General features: G+C 41.1%; 1 protein-coding gene across 1 annotated transcript in view; it reads right to left on the bottom strand.

The window, feature by feature from the left end:
- Nucleotides 1-490: 490 nt before the first annotated feature.
- LOC122810699 (adhesion G protein-coupled receptor E2-like) overlaps nt 491-21,356 on the bottom strand; it is a 343,450-nt gene continuing 322,584 nt past the window's right edge. Inside the window, exon 8 of the mRNA XM_044082264.1 lies at nt 491-1,612. Coding sequence (XP_043938199.1) covers nt 1,597-1,612 — 16 coding nt within the window. The 3' untranslated portion in view covers nt 491-1,596. The remainder of the gene's footprint in view (nt 1,613-21,356) is intronic.

Genomic DNA, 21,356 nt, shown 5'->3' with positions numbered 1-21,356 from the left:
GGAGCCCTGGTATTGATCCTTGGGGTACACCAGTATGAACAGGAAGGAAGGGAGAGGAAGCCAATAACCACCTGACAGACTGGAGTCTATCAGAGAGGTAGCTAGTAAACCAGAGTATAGTAGTTTGGGAGAGATTAAGGTCCTTAAGTTTAGATATAAGCAGATTGTGGGATATACTGTTAAAAGTTTTGGATAAATCAAGGAAGAGACTAGAGACTAATTTGTTTTCATCACAAGCTTTGGCAATGGTCTGAGTGAAAGTTATGAGAGCGGTGGCAGTGCTATGACGGGGGCGAAAAACATGTGTTGGTGTTAGGAGATTGTTCTGTGTAAGGTGTTCAATATTTTTGCTCAGAATGCATGGCTGAATGAGTACATTTACAAATAGAAAAGAAAATATGGTACTTATGAATTATCGCAACCAGATTTCCGCATTGCCATAATTTGGTAGGTGTGTGCAGAAACAGGTTGTTTAATCTATAAAGGGGTCTGTAAAGAAGAAAACATTATTCTGTCAATGTGGGTATGAGCCACGAAGAGAAAGGGTGCAGGTTTGTACCTCTTTGCTGTTGAAACTACACAGTGGTGCTCCACTTTGCAGTGCTTGCATTTTTCAAGACGATGTCAGCTACTGGAAAAGTGAGTTACCAAATGCACCTTGCGACATTAGGAGATTGTAAATCTGTCAAGGGCAAGGATTGCTGCCTTTCTTAGGTTACGTAAATAATTTCAGTTAAGGTGCTAACAACGTGTCCCCATGGCCATACTTTACAAATAAAGACAGATAAACACAAAATCACTTCATGATTACATGTAGTAAGAACACTTCCCAAAACATCTTATTGCTGGACAATGCTTTTCTTCCTATACTTTGTGGCTGTTAGCAGCTTTTTTTAATTTTACCCTGAAGATTTCTTTACAAATTGTCCACCCCCCAAAAAATAAAAAAGTGACCAAAACCATCATTACAGGGTCTGTCTTTGCCTTCTCTGAAGGCCTCCTTCCACACAGTCAAAAGAATCCGTTCATCAGAACGACATCAGGCATTATAATTTAAGCTTGCATGTGTAATGCACGCTGAAAACAGGAAGTTACAGGTATAAATAAACGAAAGAACAGGAAATGAAGAAATTCTGAATAACAGCTGTACTGATTTTTCTTGTTAAACACTGACATCTAATCAGAAATGCAATCTTAAATCAGTGAAAAGATGAATCTACAAAAACTTATAGCATACATTTATGTAAAAATTACTTGAAAGTAAAGAAGGAAAATATCTTGCAGAAAGTTTTAAGTCTTAGATAACCAAAATCTAGCAGTATACAAATGGTAACATAAAATGTACAAGTCTGAAAAATTAATGTTTTGTATTATTTTCTGAAAACAAAGCAATGGACATGACCACATATTAAGGTTTACTTAGTTAATCAAAATGCATTCATATGTATCTTAACTTTAATTAGAATAAAGGAAGTGACAGAGCTGCTTTTGGAATATGTAGAACCTCAGGAATTTTACTGCAATTGAAATGGACAGTAACATCAATATTTTCTTCTTCTTCATCGTGATGTTCGTTTCTCTTTTTTTCTGTTCCCATTACATGATTTTCTCCCTGAAAAATACAGTTCATAATCCATTAGTAATCTTTGTAGCATTTCCCTTGAAAATGTTGCTATATAATGAAGACTCTTAGAAAGCATAAACTAACTTAAATTAGTTACTAGACTCTGGAAAAGTTTTAACAATGGAAAAAATAAGAAACAAATGTGATTTAGGTAATGATCTATGGCTATGCATACAGTATATAAGACAGTACATTTTAAACAGAAGAGAGACAATGAAATTAACAATCAGACAAAATATACCGTAATTTATAGAACATATGAAGCTCGGCGCAAGGACAGTTTTAGCCTTGCGCCAAGCATCCTCCTTACAGATGGTGCAGCAGCACCATATGAATATTTATGAGGGTGCACTGCCACACCCTCGACGTGCACAGGAAATGTGTGCGAGTGCAGGGGGTGTGTTTAAGTGCTCTATGGAGGCTTAAACATGCCCCCACAGTTGCACAACCTACAATGCTTACTATTAGAAGCCGCCTCTAATAGTAAGCAATTAATTCAGTGTCCGTGGATACTGAAATGTATGCTAAGCATACAAGAGTGTCCACGAACACTGAAATAAAATCAAAGTAGTAAATACACAAGAACATAGTGGAATGTCGAGCCCGTCCCTATTTTACATTTGTATTGCTCCATTATTGAAAGTGTAAGCAAAATGCAGCGTGTTTGCGCGTTATTGGCCTCTGCTTAGCGTAGCTTACACATCAAAATCATCCAAATAGAAAATAACATGTGCAATCAATGTTAACGTCAATAGTGTAGTGCTTAGAGCATTTGCCTAATGAACTGGCATGCACAGTTTGAGTCCCATTATAGCACATATTATTTTCCATGTGGAATGTGTATATGAACATATTTATACATCCTTTTGCTGTATAACCTACATAACATGTAAATGTGAACTGGAGTACTGCATGAAATGTTTAACTAATGTCATTTAATAAAAGTGGTAGTGTCATAATAAATAAGGCACTAGTAAACAGGTGTAAGCACAAATAAGCAGTAGTAAACATAAAAGTACCAGTAAGCAAGTCTAAGTGTGTCTGTGCGGTTATAAGCAGTGCCCACACACATTAAGCATAGTAGAAGCTAACGAATTTAACAAACTGTAATTGGAAGATAGCACAGCCTACCATCGCACAAACATGCACACACCTGCTCACAACTGCTTAAAAGTGCTTTAATCACTCTGTATCCAATGGCCCTTGTTCTGGCAGCAACAAAATAAATGGCCTCTGCAAAGGTCAAACCTAGGACCCTGCACATCACAGCCAATGTGATTTACCACTAAGCCATGGCAGATATACATAATTCTGATGTTATCACAAACATATCATCCAGCACAACAATCATGCAACAGCATAGGAAATCTATATAATTATGTAGATGTATGTGCATGTGTATGTACAGATATATAACACACACACACACACACACATATATATATATATATATATATATATATATATATATATATATATGAAGAATGAACGTTGTGACAATAAAGCATACAAAAAGAATGAAAAGGAAATCAACAGCAACCCCAGTATTATTTAGTGCTGTCAGCTTATGTCATATCAAGCTGGGCAGGGGTGAGCAAATCACTGCTACTCACACCACAGGCAGGACACTACCAGTGGGAGCAATATTGTCGATCTGCTAAGTCTACTTTACAAACAATCACAGAGTAGTCCCTGGTAGGACTACCCAAAAATTGCTAGGTGGTGTGGACTTCTGACCATTACACAAGCAAGGGCAGGTATGTTCAAGGACCAAATGGTGGGAGAACCTGATGATACATGGGTTGGGACAACATACATGTAGGGTCCCTAATGCTGGGGAGAGGGCAATGTGTGGAGGAGTGTCATGGCTGTGATAGAAACCGGAGAATGGATGGTTTGCTTGTATGTCGAAATCAGGTGTGGTGGAGGAACCATGAGTATGAAATTATGGATCCAGGCTTGTCAGGGTTGGATGGCCTGGTTCTAATTGGACCGCCTTGTGGAGGTCAGTGAGTTTGTTATAAGTATATATGCATACACACATGCATACATGCATATGTAGAAGTACATTCCCTGTAACACATGCATTCCTTTTGCAGATATAAATAACATGAAAGTGCGCCTACAAACCTCGACAGTAGATAGAATAATAGGTTGTGCATAAGAGGGAAGGGACGAATCTGCAAAAATGCAGAAGTGTGTACTTTGTCCAAAGTCAGTGCTGTTATCAAAAAATAAATTGTGAGGAGTTTCTCACTATGAAATAGTGGAATCATTCCTGTGATCTGCCTGCTACGGCAACGCCAATCACTAAACCAGTCCTATTTGTAATATAATGTCACCAAACTCATACATAACTAGCTCTCATGTGTAATGTGTGCGTTACCACATAGTCATAGTTATTAATTTATTGTAATGTCTTGTCAACGGGAGTAATGATGTAATGAAGTACAGAGTCTAATCTTGAAATAAGACATGTGTGTCCCAGGTGGGACAACCCAAAAATTGTGACTAGTGTCCTATTGGTCACTCATTTCACCAATGTTTGTGGACTAAAAGTTTGGGATTTCTGAGGATACATGGAGTGAGTCAACCCATGAGATGGGTCTACAGGACTAGCCAGTGTGTAGTGGTGTGGATACACCGTGTATCCAACTGGAGAATGGATGAGTGCTGTGTCCGTGAAGTGTTGGGGTGGGTGTTTGGGGAACTAGGATCCATGGGTATATGGGTATATATGCAAATGAAGCAGCACAGCAATGGTGTAGTGGTTTAGGCATAAATAAGCAGTAGTAAGCATATATAAGCACCAGTAAGCGTGTTTAAGTGCGTTTGCATGGGGGTATGCATTGCCTACACAGAAAACTGTGTGTGTGTGTGTGTGTGTGTGTGTGTGTGTGTGTGTGTGTGTGTGTGTGTGTGTGTGTGTGTATGTGTGTGCAGATATACACAGATATACATCTATGGTAAAAAACAGCACACAAGAATGACATATGTTCACAGGCTATGCCAATGGAAGTGAGCGGCTCAAGCAAGAAACATGTAACATGTAGCATGACCCTCTCCCAGCCGGACAGAGGAAACATACACACAAACCCACAAACAAAGTAAATAATCCACTACTCCCCAGACCACAGGCAGGATAGAACTGGGGGGTACAGAGTGCACCCGTGAAATCTAATCTTGCAACACAGACAGGAGCATCCCTTGTGGGATGCCCCAAAAACTGACATATAACCAAAGGAAGCTGATACGATGACCATTCTGGCTGGGGTGTGTACATACCTGGAATACAAGGGTGGGAAAGCCCAATGACCCATGGGTCGAGACAACGTATGACATGTGTCCCGTGAAGTGGAGAGTGGGCAGCATGTAGTGGTGTGTTCAGTCCTGACCTGCACCGAGATGAAAGATGGGTGCTGTAGAGGAGGTGTGGGTGGGGGAACTATGGGTAGCTAGTTATGGGTCTAGGTGTATAGGTGTTGGCTGATGTGGGTCTATACAGACAGCCCCAGGGATGTGAGCAAAAGTGTTCATTGGGCAGAGGCATTGCCCAACAAGCAGCCACACCCGCTACGAGTCCCACTACAGCAACCTAATCTACATGGCAAGGAATGGAATAACCAGATGTAGATGTATATATGTAGAGGAATGTGTGTGTGTATATCTACCCATAGCTACATGGAGATATACCTCTCCCTCTCCATAGTACAAATGTATACATACAGAGACAGAATACATATACATACCCATATAGATATATACATATGCAGACACCCATACACCCATATGTTGTTAGATATACATGTTGCTGTGTTGTGTCTTTTGGCTTTTCCTGGTTAGAGGTCACCACAGTGGAACACCGGTCCGCTAATGATTGGCAGTATATTTTTTATGTGCCGAGTTGCCAGCCCTGACGCACAACCTTCAACTAAGGTACGCCCATTCATGCATGTCTCCACACAGAAGACGCTTTAGCTGTGAATTGAACAGGACAATGTCTTACTGTGAGGTGACAATGCTACCGCAGCACCACCACCGCAGTTGCTAGATATACACAGACAGCAATATATAAATATATACATAATATATACATTTGGGATGTCCCCCCTAGTAAATACCTGATACAGTTGTGAGGCATGCCAGATGTGGAAGTCATGATAGCTTCCAGGGCTGCCAGCACACACATCCATGATCATCCCCTGGGAATTGCACACGACCTGGCAGTTGATGGAGGGGTATCCCTTGCAGTTTATGTAGCGCCTACCCTGCTCACCGGGTGGTGACTTGATGTGTATGTGTGTGCAGTCTATTGCACCCAGTACCTTCGGGTATTCTGCCACATGATGGAAGAGACACATATTGCTTGCCATCTCCTCCTGTGTTCGTTGGAAGTATATGTGCTCATTGGCATGTGGTAACATGGCATCCAGGAATTGGTAAAGTACCCTGGATGTTGATGCCTGTGAGATTCCCCATGATATCCCCAGTTGGCCTTTGAAAGGTACCTGTGGCTAGTATTCTCAGGCTTACACATACCTTCATATCCACTGGAATGGGTTCCCATCTGTTTGCTCTTGCTCTGAGGCGTGGCCGGCACAGCTCCACAAGTTGATGTAGGGTCTCCCTGTCCACCCTGTAATGCTCTATCTCCAGATCATGTAGCCCCTGGTAGGTTACCCTGGGTCTAAACACTCTTCTCCTCCTCTGGTGCCTGAGGTGGTTGTCAGCATCATCCTCCACACCACCTTCAGTCTCCAACACATGCTGGTGGAACAAAGCTATGGCAGCCCCTAACATGTACATATTAAAAGTTCCCTGTATGTATACACCAATGGTGCAGAATGTATGGGAATACACAAGTGTGTGTGTGTGTGAGGAGCTTTCACACTTTATACTATTGTGCTATGGATGCTGCTGATGTCATTGGCTGTGTATGAGCAATTCCAGCTGCAGGGTATCTTAATTATGGGATTTACAGTGAGTACTGCAAGTGTGGGGCCTGTAGTGTGGAGTTATGCTTGCTTACCTTGATTAATCTGTTGCCCTTTAATTCACTTTTAAACCTGGATCCCCTCCCATTGTCAGGCATGCATCCACCTGCCAACTTTCTTGTTTTGTACTTTCCCTACCCAGTCATGTGTTGCAAAATGTGTTTTGTAGCTGATATAATGCAATTCTGCTTTGTTCTGCTGTGACACTGTACTGTTTTCTTTGCAGTACAGACCCTCCCCTTTCTTGTTCTGCAGGTAGCTGCTTGCAGCCTTGTTAGCTGTTGTCAATGGCCCACTGTAGGTTCCTAGGTGTTAATTAGTCATTTGTACTTCCCTGCTGCAGAATTTCCTTATTTTTTCCTATATCCTTCCTGTTTCAACTCCAGTGCGTGCCGCGCAAACCCGTTTACCGAGTTTAAGCGCGTTTTAATCTCCTTTTACATGCATACTCGGTTACCTTGTGTGCACTCAGCTAAGCAAAGCTATAGCCAGTTCAACACACCCCTTTCCTGCAGCTTTGCTTAGCAATGGGAAAACCGGATTAGCAATGCTCCAATCTACTTACAGCAAAGATGACACACCCCTCTCTTGATGTAATTTTTATCTCAAGGGCACACCTCGGTGTTATAATGCTACACTGTGAGGTGCATCTTTACACCAGCGGGGAATCTGTGATTCACTATTACTCCTCTCATTTGCATGGCATTGCCTACTAATTCCTAGCTACCGCGCAAAACACTGTCACAGCCCCTTAGCAACCCTTGCACCATGGTGTGGTGTAACATGCCCACCAATGACTATTATGGGGAAATCATGATATGTGTTATAGTGCAGTTTTATTCTATATTTTTCTATTTTCCTTGTGATCCCATTTGTGTGCCGCTGCCCTGCAGTTAAACTTTGCGATAGTGCGAAAAAAAAATTAAATGTTCTTTTTATATTTTGTACATGTTTTTTTTTTTTTTTTTTTTTTATGCCAATGGCTATATATTTAGCCATTGGCATATATTAACAATATAATACATGTGTTTGGTCAGCTGTCATGGCTCCGATTTTATGTTTGCAAAAATGTAAACCATTTTTTACGGTTTACATTTCTGCATGCTTACACTACGCCTGCACCACTTCCTGGATCGCTAAATACCTTCATTTGTATGCTACACTGCTGCAAATGGGGTAATTAGCATACAGGGGCTGGGAGCTGTGCGGGTGTAGCGTACACAGGTAGTGCATGTGGAAACAGCTCGTACCTGGATCACTCGCCGGCCATATTTGGTGTTGGAACGCCAACGCTACGCCTGCACCTGGCACAAGCTTCATGAATCCCAGGGTCGGTCTTTTCAATAACACAAACTGTTCATGGAAAAGGTTACTTATCAAACATCTATAAAATAATTAAGAAAATGAAATTATATAATACAGAGAATCTTTGGGACTACTGTAAAACAATAAACAATCAAATGCCAAATGAAAGTGACAAGAAAGTAATACTTCTCTCCAGAAAGCAAACATCTCTTTCATTGCAGTGCAAACTGTTCACATGGAAATTTGTTCATAAGTCTTATTTAAAATGGAAATAAACAAAATATAGGATGTTGGAGATATAAAAGGAACTTGAGAGCAGACTGGAGGCATACGTTTTATGATTATTATCTACTTAAACAACTTTGGGATAAAGTTATTTTTTTATTTTTTTATTTTTTTATTTAGTTATGTATTTATTTATTTATTTTGCAAATAGTTTAAATGATAATTTTCATTTGTCTACATCTTTGATTTGTTTAATGGTCCCATACCCCAATGTTTTGCTAGAACAAAGTTTTCACTTTTATGGATACTACTGGCTTTAGCATGCAAAACCATTACTGCAAATTGGAAAAGTGAAACTTCGCCCACATTTAAAGAATATAGAAACATTGTATGGAATGTATCACAAATGGAAATGAGAACCATTAAAATGAGAACAGAAACAGCCACATCTTATTACAACTCATGGAAGAAAGTGAACGAAATAATGGTGAGAGATGACTGTAATACCACATGAAATGACGTTGTAAATGTAAAAATGTGTAATATCTTTTAAACTTAGGCACCCTTGTAAATAGTTTGGTTAGATTTTATAGTTGTTGATTGTATATAGTTGTCAATCTGTGTAAATTATGTTTTATATTGCAATGCAACTAAATTAATCCCCACCACCCCTACTAGGGAAATCACCATAAAAAAATTTCTCCAAAGCCAACTTCACGCTTCTTAAGACAGAAGTGGCAAACCTCACGACACCCATGCAGATGGACAATGGAGGTACGACTGCTGAATCATGCACAAATCCACTTTATAAGCAATTATACAAGTGCATGGATTGTGCTGTCCCTAACATTACCATGATGCTATCCTTCATAAATAGGAAGCCAATCTGGTGGTCCCCTGCCATAAACAAACTCTACAACAGAAGAAAGAAACTGTTGCAAAAAAGAGTAAAATCCCATGATTGGAGGAACTCCCTGGTCAGCCTCAGTAAGAAGCTGAGACCCCTCATAAAATCCTCCAAAGCTAGTTATGAAAACAAACTTGCCATTCATTCTAAAGACAACCACAAAGCATTCTATAGGTATGTCAAGAATCTTAATGGTAACACTCAGATCTGCTCTGAGTTACAGCACAATGGTACTAAATATACAGTACCTACTGATATTGCCAACATCCTGGAAGATAGGTTCAGTGCTAACTTTATCCCCCTCTCACTCCCTAAAGGGCCCATCTCTATACCAGAAGAATGCAAACTTCCTGTAATCACAGCTGCACAGGTAAAAAACACACTCTCCAAAGCCAAGAACACAGCATCCATGGGACCTAACAGCATCCCAGGTTGCGTTCTACATGACCTACAGAATGAACTGGCACCCCAGCTAAGTATCATGTTCAATCATAGCCTCACCTCAGGCTTTGTGCCCACTGAATGGCATACAGTGATGATTATCCCACTCCACAAAGGGGAAGCCACCACGGACCCTGAGAACTACCGCCTCATTAGCCTAATGAGCCTGGTCTGCAAGGCCATGGAACCTATCATCGTGGAACTTATAAACAAGGACATTGGTAATCTCCAAACTCTGGACCCCACCTGGTTCGGGTTTGTAAAAGGCAGATCATGTCTCCTAAATATGATAGACTTCTTTGAAGCAGTCACCAAAAGCCGTAGACGAGGGTAAGGTGGTTCACACAGCCTATTTAGATCTCGCCAAGGCTTTTGTCACCATCCCCCACTCCGGAATTTCAGATAAACTCACTAAATTAGGTATAAATCCTTATGTCACAAGATGGGTTGCCAACTGGCTCACTGACTGATCCCACACTGTGAAAGTAGCAGACTCCAAATCCACCTTCAGACCAGGGACAAGTGGAGTACCACAGTGTTCAGTCCTGGATCCTCTCCTGTTTGATATATACTTTTCTGAAGTATAGGCTAACACAGAAGGCCTTTCGCTAATGAAGTTCGCAGATGACTGCAAAGTAGGAGCCATAATCAAAACTCCTAACGATGTGGTCATCCTACAAAAGGGCCTCACTGTGACAGATGCCTAGTGCCAAAGCAATGGCCTCAAGCTCAATGGAAAAAAGGGCATTGTCATCCCCTTTGCTAAAAACTCTGTACCTATGAGCTGCCACATAGGTGGTAGTCTACTTAACACCGAAAGTGTGATAAGAGACCTTGGGACACAGGTGGACAGAAGTCTCTCCTTTGATAATCACATTGCCACAGTAGACAGGAAATTCTTCTACGTGGCACACTTCATCGCAAAAGGTTTCTCATCCAGGAAAAAAGAGGTCATTGTTCCACTTTACTCATCACTCATTAGACCCATTATAGTGTACAACTCCCCTTTTGGTATGTACCTCACAAGACATCTACAACAACTGAAAAGATGACAGAAATACCTCACAAAGAAAATTACTGGCCTCAAACAGATGCCCTACACAGACCTTCTCAAAAAACTCCAGCTTTACTCCGTTGCATATTGCCTACTCACAGGCAATCTCTGCCTAGCATACAAAGCTATGTCAAACCCAGAGCTGTTGGACATGCTCCACTTAAAGACATCCCAATCCCTCTGAGCTTTACACTCTAGGGACCTAAACCTTGTCACCACAATAAACAAAAAATGCTGGTGGAATATATTCCTGTCCCAGAGACTTCCCATACTCTAGAATAAACTACCTATCTATATCAAACAAAGCTCCTCATTAGCACTCTTCAAGAAAAATCTTGATGATTGGATGGGAAATAGGAAATTCACCCCGGGGATCACCTCTGTGGCTTTGCTCGACAGCGGCACAGGAAAATAATTTTCTTGGGTGGTGAAAGACAGGGTATCTTTTTAGCTAGGCTTATATAGGCCCTAGAGCCAATAGCCTAGTACTTACCTATGAACCTATAAATAAATATTAACATATTTTGTGTGAGTTCAGTCTTTAATTAGATGCAGCCTGAAAAAAATCTCTGGGCTTTTCCTCTTTATGTTACGCTACAGGAGGTACATCATGCAAAGTTAGTTCTCCACATCCTTACTTGAAAATTAGTAGGGCATTTTTGTGTCCCTAAAAGGAAGAAGACAAAATGAAATAAGAAATAAAAGATAAATATGAACTACAGTAACTGTAAATAAAACTCTGAGTAGTGTTCAACCTGGTACTAAATTAAACAAATAAATAACCCACTCAAATTTCTAAACTGTGTACTTTGTTTATGTATTTGTGTATGCATGAGTAGGTAAATACATATCCACATACACATGCATAAGTGTGTGTGTGTGTGTGTGTGTGTGTGTGTGTGTGTGTGTGTGTGTGTGTGTGTGTGTGTGTGTGTGTGTGTGTGTGTGTGTGTGTGTGTGTGTGTGGTGTGCGCTTATGTGTGTGTGTGTGTGTGTTACAACAATACAATCGGCAAATTTTTTGGACTCCCATTTTTGCAGTATATATTTTGCCAATGAACTAGATGTTACATATAAAATGCTTTACTTTTGTAGTTACTTTCCTCATGTTTATATTGTAACTCTGTATCAGTGGGTATCTTTCCTGATGTCACCATCTTCACTGTTTCCCTTCTCCAGTTTTAAGGAAAAATCTTGCTCCCCAAAACTGAACAAAGCTAATAAGTATGGGAAAATGTTTCACTGGTGTATACCAGAAGTTAGATTAAATGTAGATTACAATACTCCACCTATATTAGCTGAAGAAGTGATGCGCCTGTTGGATGCCATAGATTGCTTTTATGACCAAACATCTCTCTTTGGTATAAGGTGTGATCATCCTTGACTTGAATGACTTTTGTTGGTCTTCCTTTGGTATCAGTTAACCATGTTCTGCCTCAAACACCTAGTGGCCAGCAAAACAAGTAAAATCATGCCATTTTGCATTTTATCCTCACAAACTACTCCCACAGAAGCATTACTGCTGTTGTCCTTTTATCTTTCTTAAGTTATCATTCCTCACTATTATGCTGCATAAAATAAAGTCCCCAAAAGCCACATGACTGACTGGCATATAACATGCATTTATTCATATATGCATTTCTATTTGAGTCCAATGCTTATATGACTTTCCATATTTAACATGAATAATGTCCTTAGGCCTTCTAATAAATATACAGTCCTCGTACATTTTTTAAGCCCAGCCTTTCCTGTCCTATGAATGGAGAAATACTTCTTGCTTAAGGCAGTTTGAGTTCATAGTGTATGTTTCTCCTGGATCTCAACAGAGTTGAAAAATGGATGGGGGTATTCCAGAAAATGACAATAGATAACACACAAAAGATCTATGTGTTGATCATTGAAACATGGTTAAGGATAATTAACAGTTCAATTAAACAGTTCAAACTCAACATTTACCTACACTAGCATACTATAGCTCCTGCAAAACGGTGAATACAAGATTGCAATTGGCCACCACAGTCTCTAACAATAAAAACCCTTTCTCTCCCAACAATTAAAAAGTACAAACTCTACATTTACCTACACTAGTGCACTGCAGCTCCTGCAAAACGGTGTCTGTGGGATTGTAATTCACCACAACAGTCTCTAACAACAAAAACATTTTCTGTCCCAACAATTAAGCAGTTTACACTTTACATTTACCTATACTAGCATACTACAGCTCCTGCAAAATGGTGTCTATGGGATTGCAAATGGCCACCACAAACTCTAACAAAAACGTTTTCTCTCCCAACAATTAAACAGTGTAGGTTACAAATATAAAAAAATGTTTGTTAAGCTCTTATACTGACTACAAAGTAGTACAGGCACCATTTTCAAACCTAGGTGCTTAAGATTCCCTATCTCTCCCCCCTTGGCTGACCTGGTGTGACTCACAGTTTAAGTTTCTTCATTGTATGGAATTTTTACTGTTTTTGTATGTAACTGAATTACCTTTTTCTAGGGTCTGATACTGCACAGACCTATTTCTAGGCTCTGATAATGCACAGACAGCTCTATTTTGTTGCAGAAGCTTTATAAGTATCTAATGACTTTACTGAATCCCATCATAATATTTGTGTTTAAACTAAACCTGCACCTAGAAAAAGTGCATAATCAGAGTGACTACTTGCTGCATATGTTTTTAATGTCTAAATTGCTCACACACATTGAATAAGTGCACTTACAACCTGAATAACTTGTGCTAGCTATACTGGAATTGCTTTTACTGACTATTTTGAAGTTGTAAAATGATGAACAATTATTTATTTTTTCTGGTATATCTTTAAAATCTGACAAGTGTTTGTTATGTCATTTACTACTAGGTTTTCTTAGCCATAAACCCTAGTCCACTCTGAAGTTTGCTACCTTTACCCACCCTAAACCTCTCTGAATGTATTATTATAAAATAACTGTCTGTTGTTGCCTTAATGCTTACCCTGGAATCTCTGCTTTCTCTTTTTCTAGTCAAACTCTACATTTACCTACACTAGCATACTGCAGCTCCTGCAAAACGGTGTCTATAGGATTGCAATTGGCCATCACTGTCTCTAACAACAAAAACTTTTTCTCTCCCAACAAACAGTGTAGGTTACAAAAATGTAACAAAGCAAGTCACCATTTTGGTCAACCATAGGGCTCTTTCTGCTTTATTTTTTGCCTCCATCCCCTGTAAATAAAGTAAACAGACTCATACACTTGGCTTTCTGTCCCTAACCTTTACAGCTATACTTTGCACATTTGTGGCTTTCTAACAATCAGATATAGATTCCTGTTTGAAAGTTTTACTTATTTGTCTGACATTTGAACAAGTAACCCTGATAAAAACCTCAAAATTGTATACTGTTGCTCTGTCTTTCTTCTTAACAGTAAGTAAAATTAAAGTGCTGAGTGCAGGTTTTCAGCCCTTACATTAAACTTACCTGTGGTATGGTGTGGTTATTTCTGCTCTGATCCCCCTCGCTCCACTCGGTCTCGCTTCGGTCTTCTCCCACCCCTGCATCCCACCCACCCCAAGTATCCTCAAATTTATACTTTTACCTCATTCTCTGGTCACTCCCACAGCCCCCTCCCACCACTATAACTTGTGCTCTCACCCTTTCATTCTTCCCACCTTGTCACCAGTCTACCTCTTTTCCCCGCCTACCTTGGCCTGCCTCCTCTGTGTCTTTCCTCTCTCACACGTAACTCTTTCACTCCCTAGCACACCTACTATCTCCTCACATACTCACTATTTCCACCCCTCAATACTGTTCTTTCCCTCACACCGCTTATTTCTAGCCACCACCCTTACCAAATATATTTCTTTATTTTTCCTTATAATTCTTCCCAACACACAATGCTATCCTTACTGCTATTTCTACCACTTCTAATCTCACTAGCCCTAAGCATGTCCTACCACACTGAGCTCCAGATCTTCCCCTCTTCTCCCAACTTTCCCTTTCCCAGACCTCTTCCAACATATAACCAAGCTCCACTGACTATTCCCCCCTCTATTTTCTGTCTCTCCCTCTTTCAATGTCTTAAATTTAAACTTGTGGCATAACCCACTCTTACTCCTAAGGCCAACCTCAAGTGCTCCATTCCCGTTACTGACAACCCTTACCTTTTCCATCTTGTCTTTGCTTATGGTGACATCCATCCCAGTCCTGGTCCCTCCCCTCTCTCCAATCCCCCTACACCTTCTTCTGCTGCCCCCCAAAACATCCTCAAATATCTTCAGCCTCAAACATCTCTCTATCTCTGCAATGAACATCCAAAGCCTAAACAACAAAATGTCCAAACTTCACGCATGGTTGGCCCAACACAAATCTCACATCCTGGCCCTATCGGAAACTGCCTAAAACCTCATATCAATTCCTCTGAATTTCTCCCACCCCAATACAATATCTATAAGTCTAATACGAAATCCAAAAAAGGTGGTGGGGTGGCTATCTTTTATTCTTTTTCACTGATGCTAACACCTATAGACATTACCCTGCATAGTTTCTCCCCTGCTGAACTACTGCTCCTAGACTGCCACATCCATACATATAGGAAGTTTGCTATTGCCTCTATGTATATCCCCCCAGGTAAAAACATCCCAATCCTTGAACATATACTTTCCTGGATAAACACCTCCATCCCCTATGAAACCATAATTCTTAGAGATATTAATATAGATATGAACTCCCTTATTGGTGACTCACCCCAGCATTTCATAAACCTGTATGGATTCTCAGAACTGGCCACTACCCCTACCCACTACAGTAAAAACAATACTGGTTCCACAATTGACTGGATCTTGACCAACTTTCTAAACAACTATTGTAGCCCTTCTACCTTCCCTGACTCTATTAGTGACCAATCTCCCATCTCTATCTTAAGGCACTCTCCTTATCTCTCTAAGCCCCATCTCTACAGAGATTGTAGGAAAATGACTAACTTTTCCCTTGAAACATTTCACTATAGACTCTGCCATCAACTGGTCTTTCCTAAAACCTCTCGCAATCAGTGATGCTGTTACTAAATTCAAATACATTTTCCTTGATGTCCTAAACTCTATTTCCCCAACTAGCAAAATCATAATCAAATCTAATTTCACAACCTGGCTCTCCAAAGCTACTCATGTTTTGATCCATGAAAGAGATGCTCTATGGAAAAAATGGCAAACCGCTAAAACTCGCACCTTTCTCCCAAGTTATACGCAACTCAGAAATCATGTAAAAAATGTATTATTTTGGATAAATGCCAATATTTCACTAAATTTCAAAGCTCTCATCCAAATTACCCACAAATTCTGGAGTACTATCAACTTCCTGCTCCACACTGGTTCTCCTACCATCCCTAACCCTTTCCCCTATCGAGAGGAGAGATCTGAAACTGCAGACTTACTCAACAAACACTTCATAGTTAGCATTTCTAAACTCCTACCCTTTGCTCATCCCAGCTCTTCTGCATCACCCTCACCTCCCCCTAAACCTCTATGATCTTTTGTCTCTCAGCCTTTTATCTTGCAACTTGCTTCTACTAACTATATCAAATTCCTGCTTCTTAATCTAAAACCATGCTCACCATCCACTGATAAACTTCCCCCTCAATTTCTGAAAAATGCTGCTGACTCTATAGCATATCCTGTATCTATCTTAATCAACTGCTCAATTCAGGAATCTACCATACCAGAAATATGGAAATCCTTCTATACCACTCCTCTGTGAAAAGGTGGCAACTCTGTTGAATCCTCTAACTATAAACCAGTCACTATTCTCTCACTGCTCTCTAAGATCCTTGAAAAATGTATACATACTCAACTACTGTCCTATCTCATTCACGAAAATCTCCTCACCCCCTCACAACATAGTTTCCACCCTAAACACAGTACCTTGACTGCCTTACTATCCTTTACTCAAACGGTTGCAGAAGCTAGGGACAACAACCTCCTCATCTCCTGTCTATTCCTTGATCTCTCTAAATCCTTTGACACTGTGTCTCATCCCATCCTTCTTAACAAACTCTCTGACCTAAATCTCTCTGCTTCTACTCTTGGCTGGTTTCAATCCTACCTTATGGGAAGAAAACAAACTGTTAGATGGCAGCAGGCTTTCCCACCCTTCCTTGCTGTTCAAACAGGAGTACCCCAAGGCTCCATTTTTGGACCGCTCCTTTTCAACATTTTTACCAGCAACTTACATTCATCCTGCAGTCTATCATCTGTAATACAATATGCAGATGACTCTACTCTGTTATCTATAGGTTCATAGGTTCATAGGTGTGTACTAGCCCAGTGGCCCTGGAGCCTTTACAAGCCTAGCCCATAGAAGTGTCCTGGCATCATGCCACCATTAGTTCATGTTCCCACTATCATGCAGAGCCACTAGAGTGATCCCCAGTGTGAACATTTTATTTCCCATCCACTCATCAAGATTTCTCATAAAAAAGGCCAGTGAGGTGCTCTGCTTGACATGTATGGAAAGTCTATTCCAGAGCAGGGGTAATCTTTGCGCTATGAACCTGTCCCTCCAGCATGTTCTGTTGATTGTGGTAATGAGGTTGAGGTCCCTGGAGCATGTGGTGTGGTGGGATTGGGATTTCTTTAGGTGTAACGTTTCTAACAGGGCTGTGCCAGACATGGCTTTGTAAGTCAAGCAGAGATCTCCTCTTAATAGATGATATGATCTTAATAGACTATATGAGACAGAGAAAAGCTGGAGTTTTTTGAGTCTGTCCATGTAAAACATGTGTTTAAGGCCTAGGATCCTCTTTGCAAGGTACTTTTGTGGATTTTCAAGCTGCTGCAGATGTTTAGTGAGGTGCATGCCAAATGGGGCATCATACTCGATGATTGGTCTAATGAGGGAAGAGTAGAGAGAGATGATGACCTCTTTCTTTCTAGACGCAAAACACTTGGTAATGTGATGTGTCACATAGAAGGACTTTCTGACCACAGTGGCAATGTGGTGGTCAAAGGAGAGGTTGCTGTCAACATGCGTCCCCAGATTTCTTATATCACCTTCAGTTTTCAGTGGGCTATCATCAATGTGGTAATTAGTGGGAAATTAGTTTTTTCCAAAGCGAATGGTGATGCATGTTTTGGCATTATGCTTAAGGCCATGGTTTCGACACCAGTCGTCGGTCTCAGTGAGGCCTTTCTGTAGGATGTCTACATCACTTGGGGAGTTAATAATGGCTCCCAGCTTGAAATCTTCAGTGAACTTAGTCAGCCAGAGTCCCTCCGTGTTGACCTGGACTTCTGTGAAGTAGATGCCAAACAGAAGAGGACCCAGGACCAATCCCTGTGGGACTCCACACGTGACTGGTCAGCAGTCTGACTTGGAGTCTGCTACTTTCAAACTGTGGGTTCTATCTGGGAGCCAATTTGCAAACCGCCTAGTGATATAGGGGTTGATGCCTAGTTTGGTGAGTCTATCAATAATTCCTGAGTGGGGAATGGTATCAAAGGCCTTGGCCAGATCGAGGTAGTCTGTATGAACTATCTTGCCCTCATCCACAGCTCTGGTAACTGAATCAAAGAAGTCAACCAGGTTGAGCAGGCATGATCTACCTTTCACAAAATTAAATTGTGTGGGATCTAGAGGTTAGAGATTCCCTATATCCTAGTCCATGATGATGTGCTCCATAACCTTACATATCAGACTCATCAGGCTAATGGAGCGATAATTCCCAGGGTCTATAGTCGCTCCCCCTTTATGGAGAGGGATGACTGTAGCAGTGTGCATTCGATAGGGACAAAGCCTAAGGTGAGGCTGTGATTGAACAGGGCACACAGATGTGGTGCCAATTCACTTTGTAGTTCATGTAGAACGCAGCCAGGGATATTGTCAGGTCTCATGAAAGCTGTATTCTTGGCCTTGGACAATGCAGCTTTAACCTATGCAGCAGTAATGCTGGGTGCCTGGTATTCTTCCAGTATTGTGATTGTTCCTTTGGAAGGGAGAGAGGAGGTAAAGTTGGCACTGACTCTGTTGGCCAGTATGTTGGCAATATCTGTTGGCTCAGTATAGGAGGTACCATTGTGCAGTAACTCAGAGCAAATCTGTGTATTGCCGTGGGGATTCTTAATATAACTGTAGAAGGTTTTGTGGTTGTTTTTAATGTCTGCCACAATTCTACCTTCATAGCTAGGTTTAGAGGTTTTGATGATGGAGCTCAACTTTTTGTTGAGACTAATAAGGGAGTTCTTCCAGTTTTGGGACTTCACCTTTTTCTTCAACAGTTTCTTCCTTTTGTTGTAGAGTTTGTTAATGGCAGTGGACCACCAGATTGGCTTCCTTTTTCTGGAGGAGAGCATCTTGGTTCTGTTGGGTATGGTTAGTTCCATGCATTTATGTACATGTTCGTACAGTGCATTGGTGTATGATTCGGCAGTCATGCACTTATTTTCCATTTGCATGGGTGCTGTGAAGTTAGCCACCTCTGATTTTAGGAGCCCAAAGTCAGCTTTGGAGAAGTTTTTCATGGTGGTTACCTTTGCTGGTGGTGTGGGTGATATGTGGATTTCCATAGTAATTAGTTTGTGATCAGATCTAACCAGGTAGGAAGTGACTATTGGTGTTGAGCATTGGTTGCCCATGTTAGTAATAACCAGGTCAAGGATGTTGCTTCCAGTAGTGGGGATAAGAATGAGGCGGTCTAATGCATTAGAATTAATGAAGTCCCAGGAAGCGTTGGGCAAGTGTATTGGTGCATGAGTAGGTTTCCCAGTTGATGAAGGCGTAGTTGAAGTCACCCAGTATGAGAATGTTGGGTTGGACCCTAATAGTCTCCAGGGTGCATAGGAATGTGGAGTGAGAGTCTTGGGACATGGCTGGGGGCCTATAGCAGGCTATGACCTGAATTGCCTTCTTACCCAATGTTAGTTGTTCCTGAAGTATCTCCAATGCATTATGCTGGGCTACTAGTCTGGAGGTGTGCATATCCTTTATGAATATGGAGACACCACTCCCTTTGGAGCTTTGGTCCATGTTCTGGGGCCAAAGGTTGTGGAATGAGTTATAGTTTGGTAGCACAGGGGTGTTTTCTGCTGCTTTAAACCAGGTCTCCATTACAGCACAAATGTCAATGTTTTCCATTATTGAGGAATGCTTTGAGTGAGTGCATCTTGAGGTTTAGACTTCTAGAGTTGAGCAGCATGACCCTCAGACTGAATTTACTTATAGCTGTTACAGTAGTAATTTGGTCTTTGGAACACTGCCTAAAATAGGCACTATAGGGGTGACAAGAGCCTTAGCCAGTATCCGGAAACCTAGGGGGGGTGACAGATGCAGGCCATCTCTGGCAAAGCATCGAGGTCTGTCAATCATGTCATCCCAAGCAGACAGATACTGGATTCCCCTTAGAATGACACCAGAAACTTAGCCACTTATTGAAGTCAATCATTTTCTGCTTGTACTATGGTATCATACTGGGCAATGGTAGGATACCACTCAGGGCTAGGGTCATACCTGCTTGGGCCACATAATCTCCTCCATGTCTCTTTTCATGTAGTCCAGGGAGGTGCATCTCAGGTCATTCACACCCACATTGACAATGACAGAGTCATACTTGTACTTGTTGTGGAGTGACCTGAGTGCATGTGTTATGTGTCAGATCCAGGCACCTGACAGACAGCTGATGGTTACCTTCTCCTTATTCAACCTAATGAGTGGGACATCAGTGTGTCTCACTATCGAGTCACCTGTGATTAGTGTATTGGGCAAGCTGTTTTGCCTTAGGGTCTTAGGTTGAGGGGCACACTGTGTAGGTGAGCTATGTGTCTTGTGATTTGTGCTATGTTGTGGTGGTTGAGTGCATTTCTGATTTGGAGGTCTTTGCTGTTTGGGTAGATTTCTATTGAGAGCCTCTGCAAAGTTGGGTGTGTGGTTTGTGTTTTTATGTGAAAGCTGTGATGGTAGGTGTTCTGGACGACTATGTGTTCCATGTGGTGTGGTACAGGTGCTGACTTTTTCCTCTTGACCAGCTATTCCCGACTTGGCTGGAGAGTCCATGTCTTCCATTTTGGATATACAAGTACATCTCTCACAGGTCTGTGTTTTGGGAGGTAAGAGGAGAGTGTTGTCTGTGTACATGAGTCAGTTGCTACACTGCCTCAGAATGCCCAAGTTCACCAGGTTAATAGGAGAAAGCACAGGGAACTGACCTTTAGGCAAGCCAGGAGGGATGGTCATATTAATAAGTACTAGAGCTGTTTCCTTATAGGACTACACACACTAACACTGAAATCCTTTATCTCTGTTGAAAAATGGCTCAAAAATAATCAACTAATCCTTAACATGAAGAAACTTCAACTCCTTCTCTTCCTACCTCAGACCCTCTCTCACCTTAAATCCAACATTTCTATTTCCTCTCTAGATGGCACCACTATCTCCCATGTGTCACACACAAAACTTCTTGGGGTAATAATTGATGACCGACTAAAATTTGACTTGAACATACAACAGGCTGCCAGATAAACCCACCAAAAACGTGAACTACTTTATAGGAACAAAACAATTCCTCAATACTGCCACTAAATGCAGTCTTGTGCAGGCATTTCTCTTACCTAGTCGTAAGCTTCTCCAGTCCTTACCAATATCCAAACTACTTCAATGCAAAAACTGGAACAAACATGCAACAAAATTGCCCGATTTATTCTAATCCAACCACTCTTGTCGCATCACTGACTCTCACTAAACAAACTTCATTGGCTGGAATTTCCACACCTTGTCCTACAATCACAACTCCACACTACCTTTTCCATACTCAGAAACCCCTCTGCCTGCCCTGCTCTCA

The sequence above is a fragment of the Protopterus annectens genome, chromosome 9.part0 (genome assembly GCF_019279795.1).
Source record: "Protopterus annectens isolate FY-2018-M chromosome 9.part0, PAN1.0, whole genome shotgun sequence".
Classification (NCBI taxonomy): domain Eukaryota; kingdom Metazoa; phylum Chordata; order Ceratodontiformes; family Protopteridae; genus Protopterus; species Protopterus annectens.
This window is presented reverse-complemented; position numbering and strand designations above follow the sequence as displayed.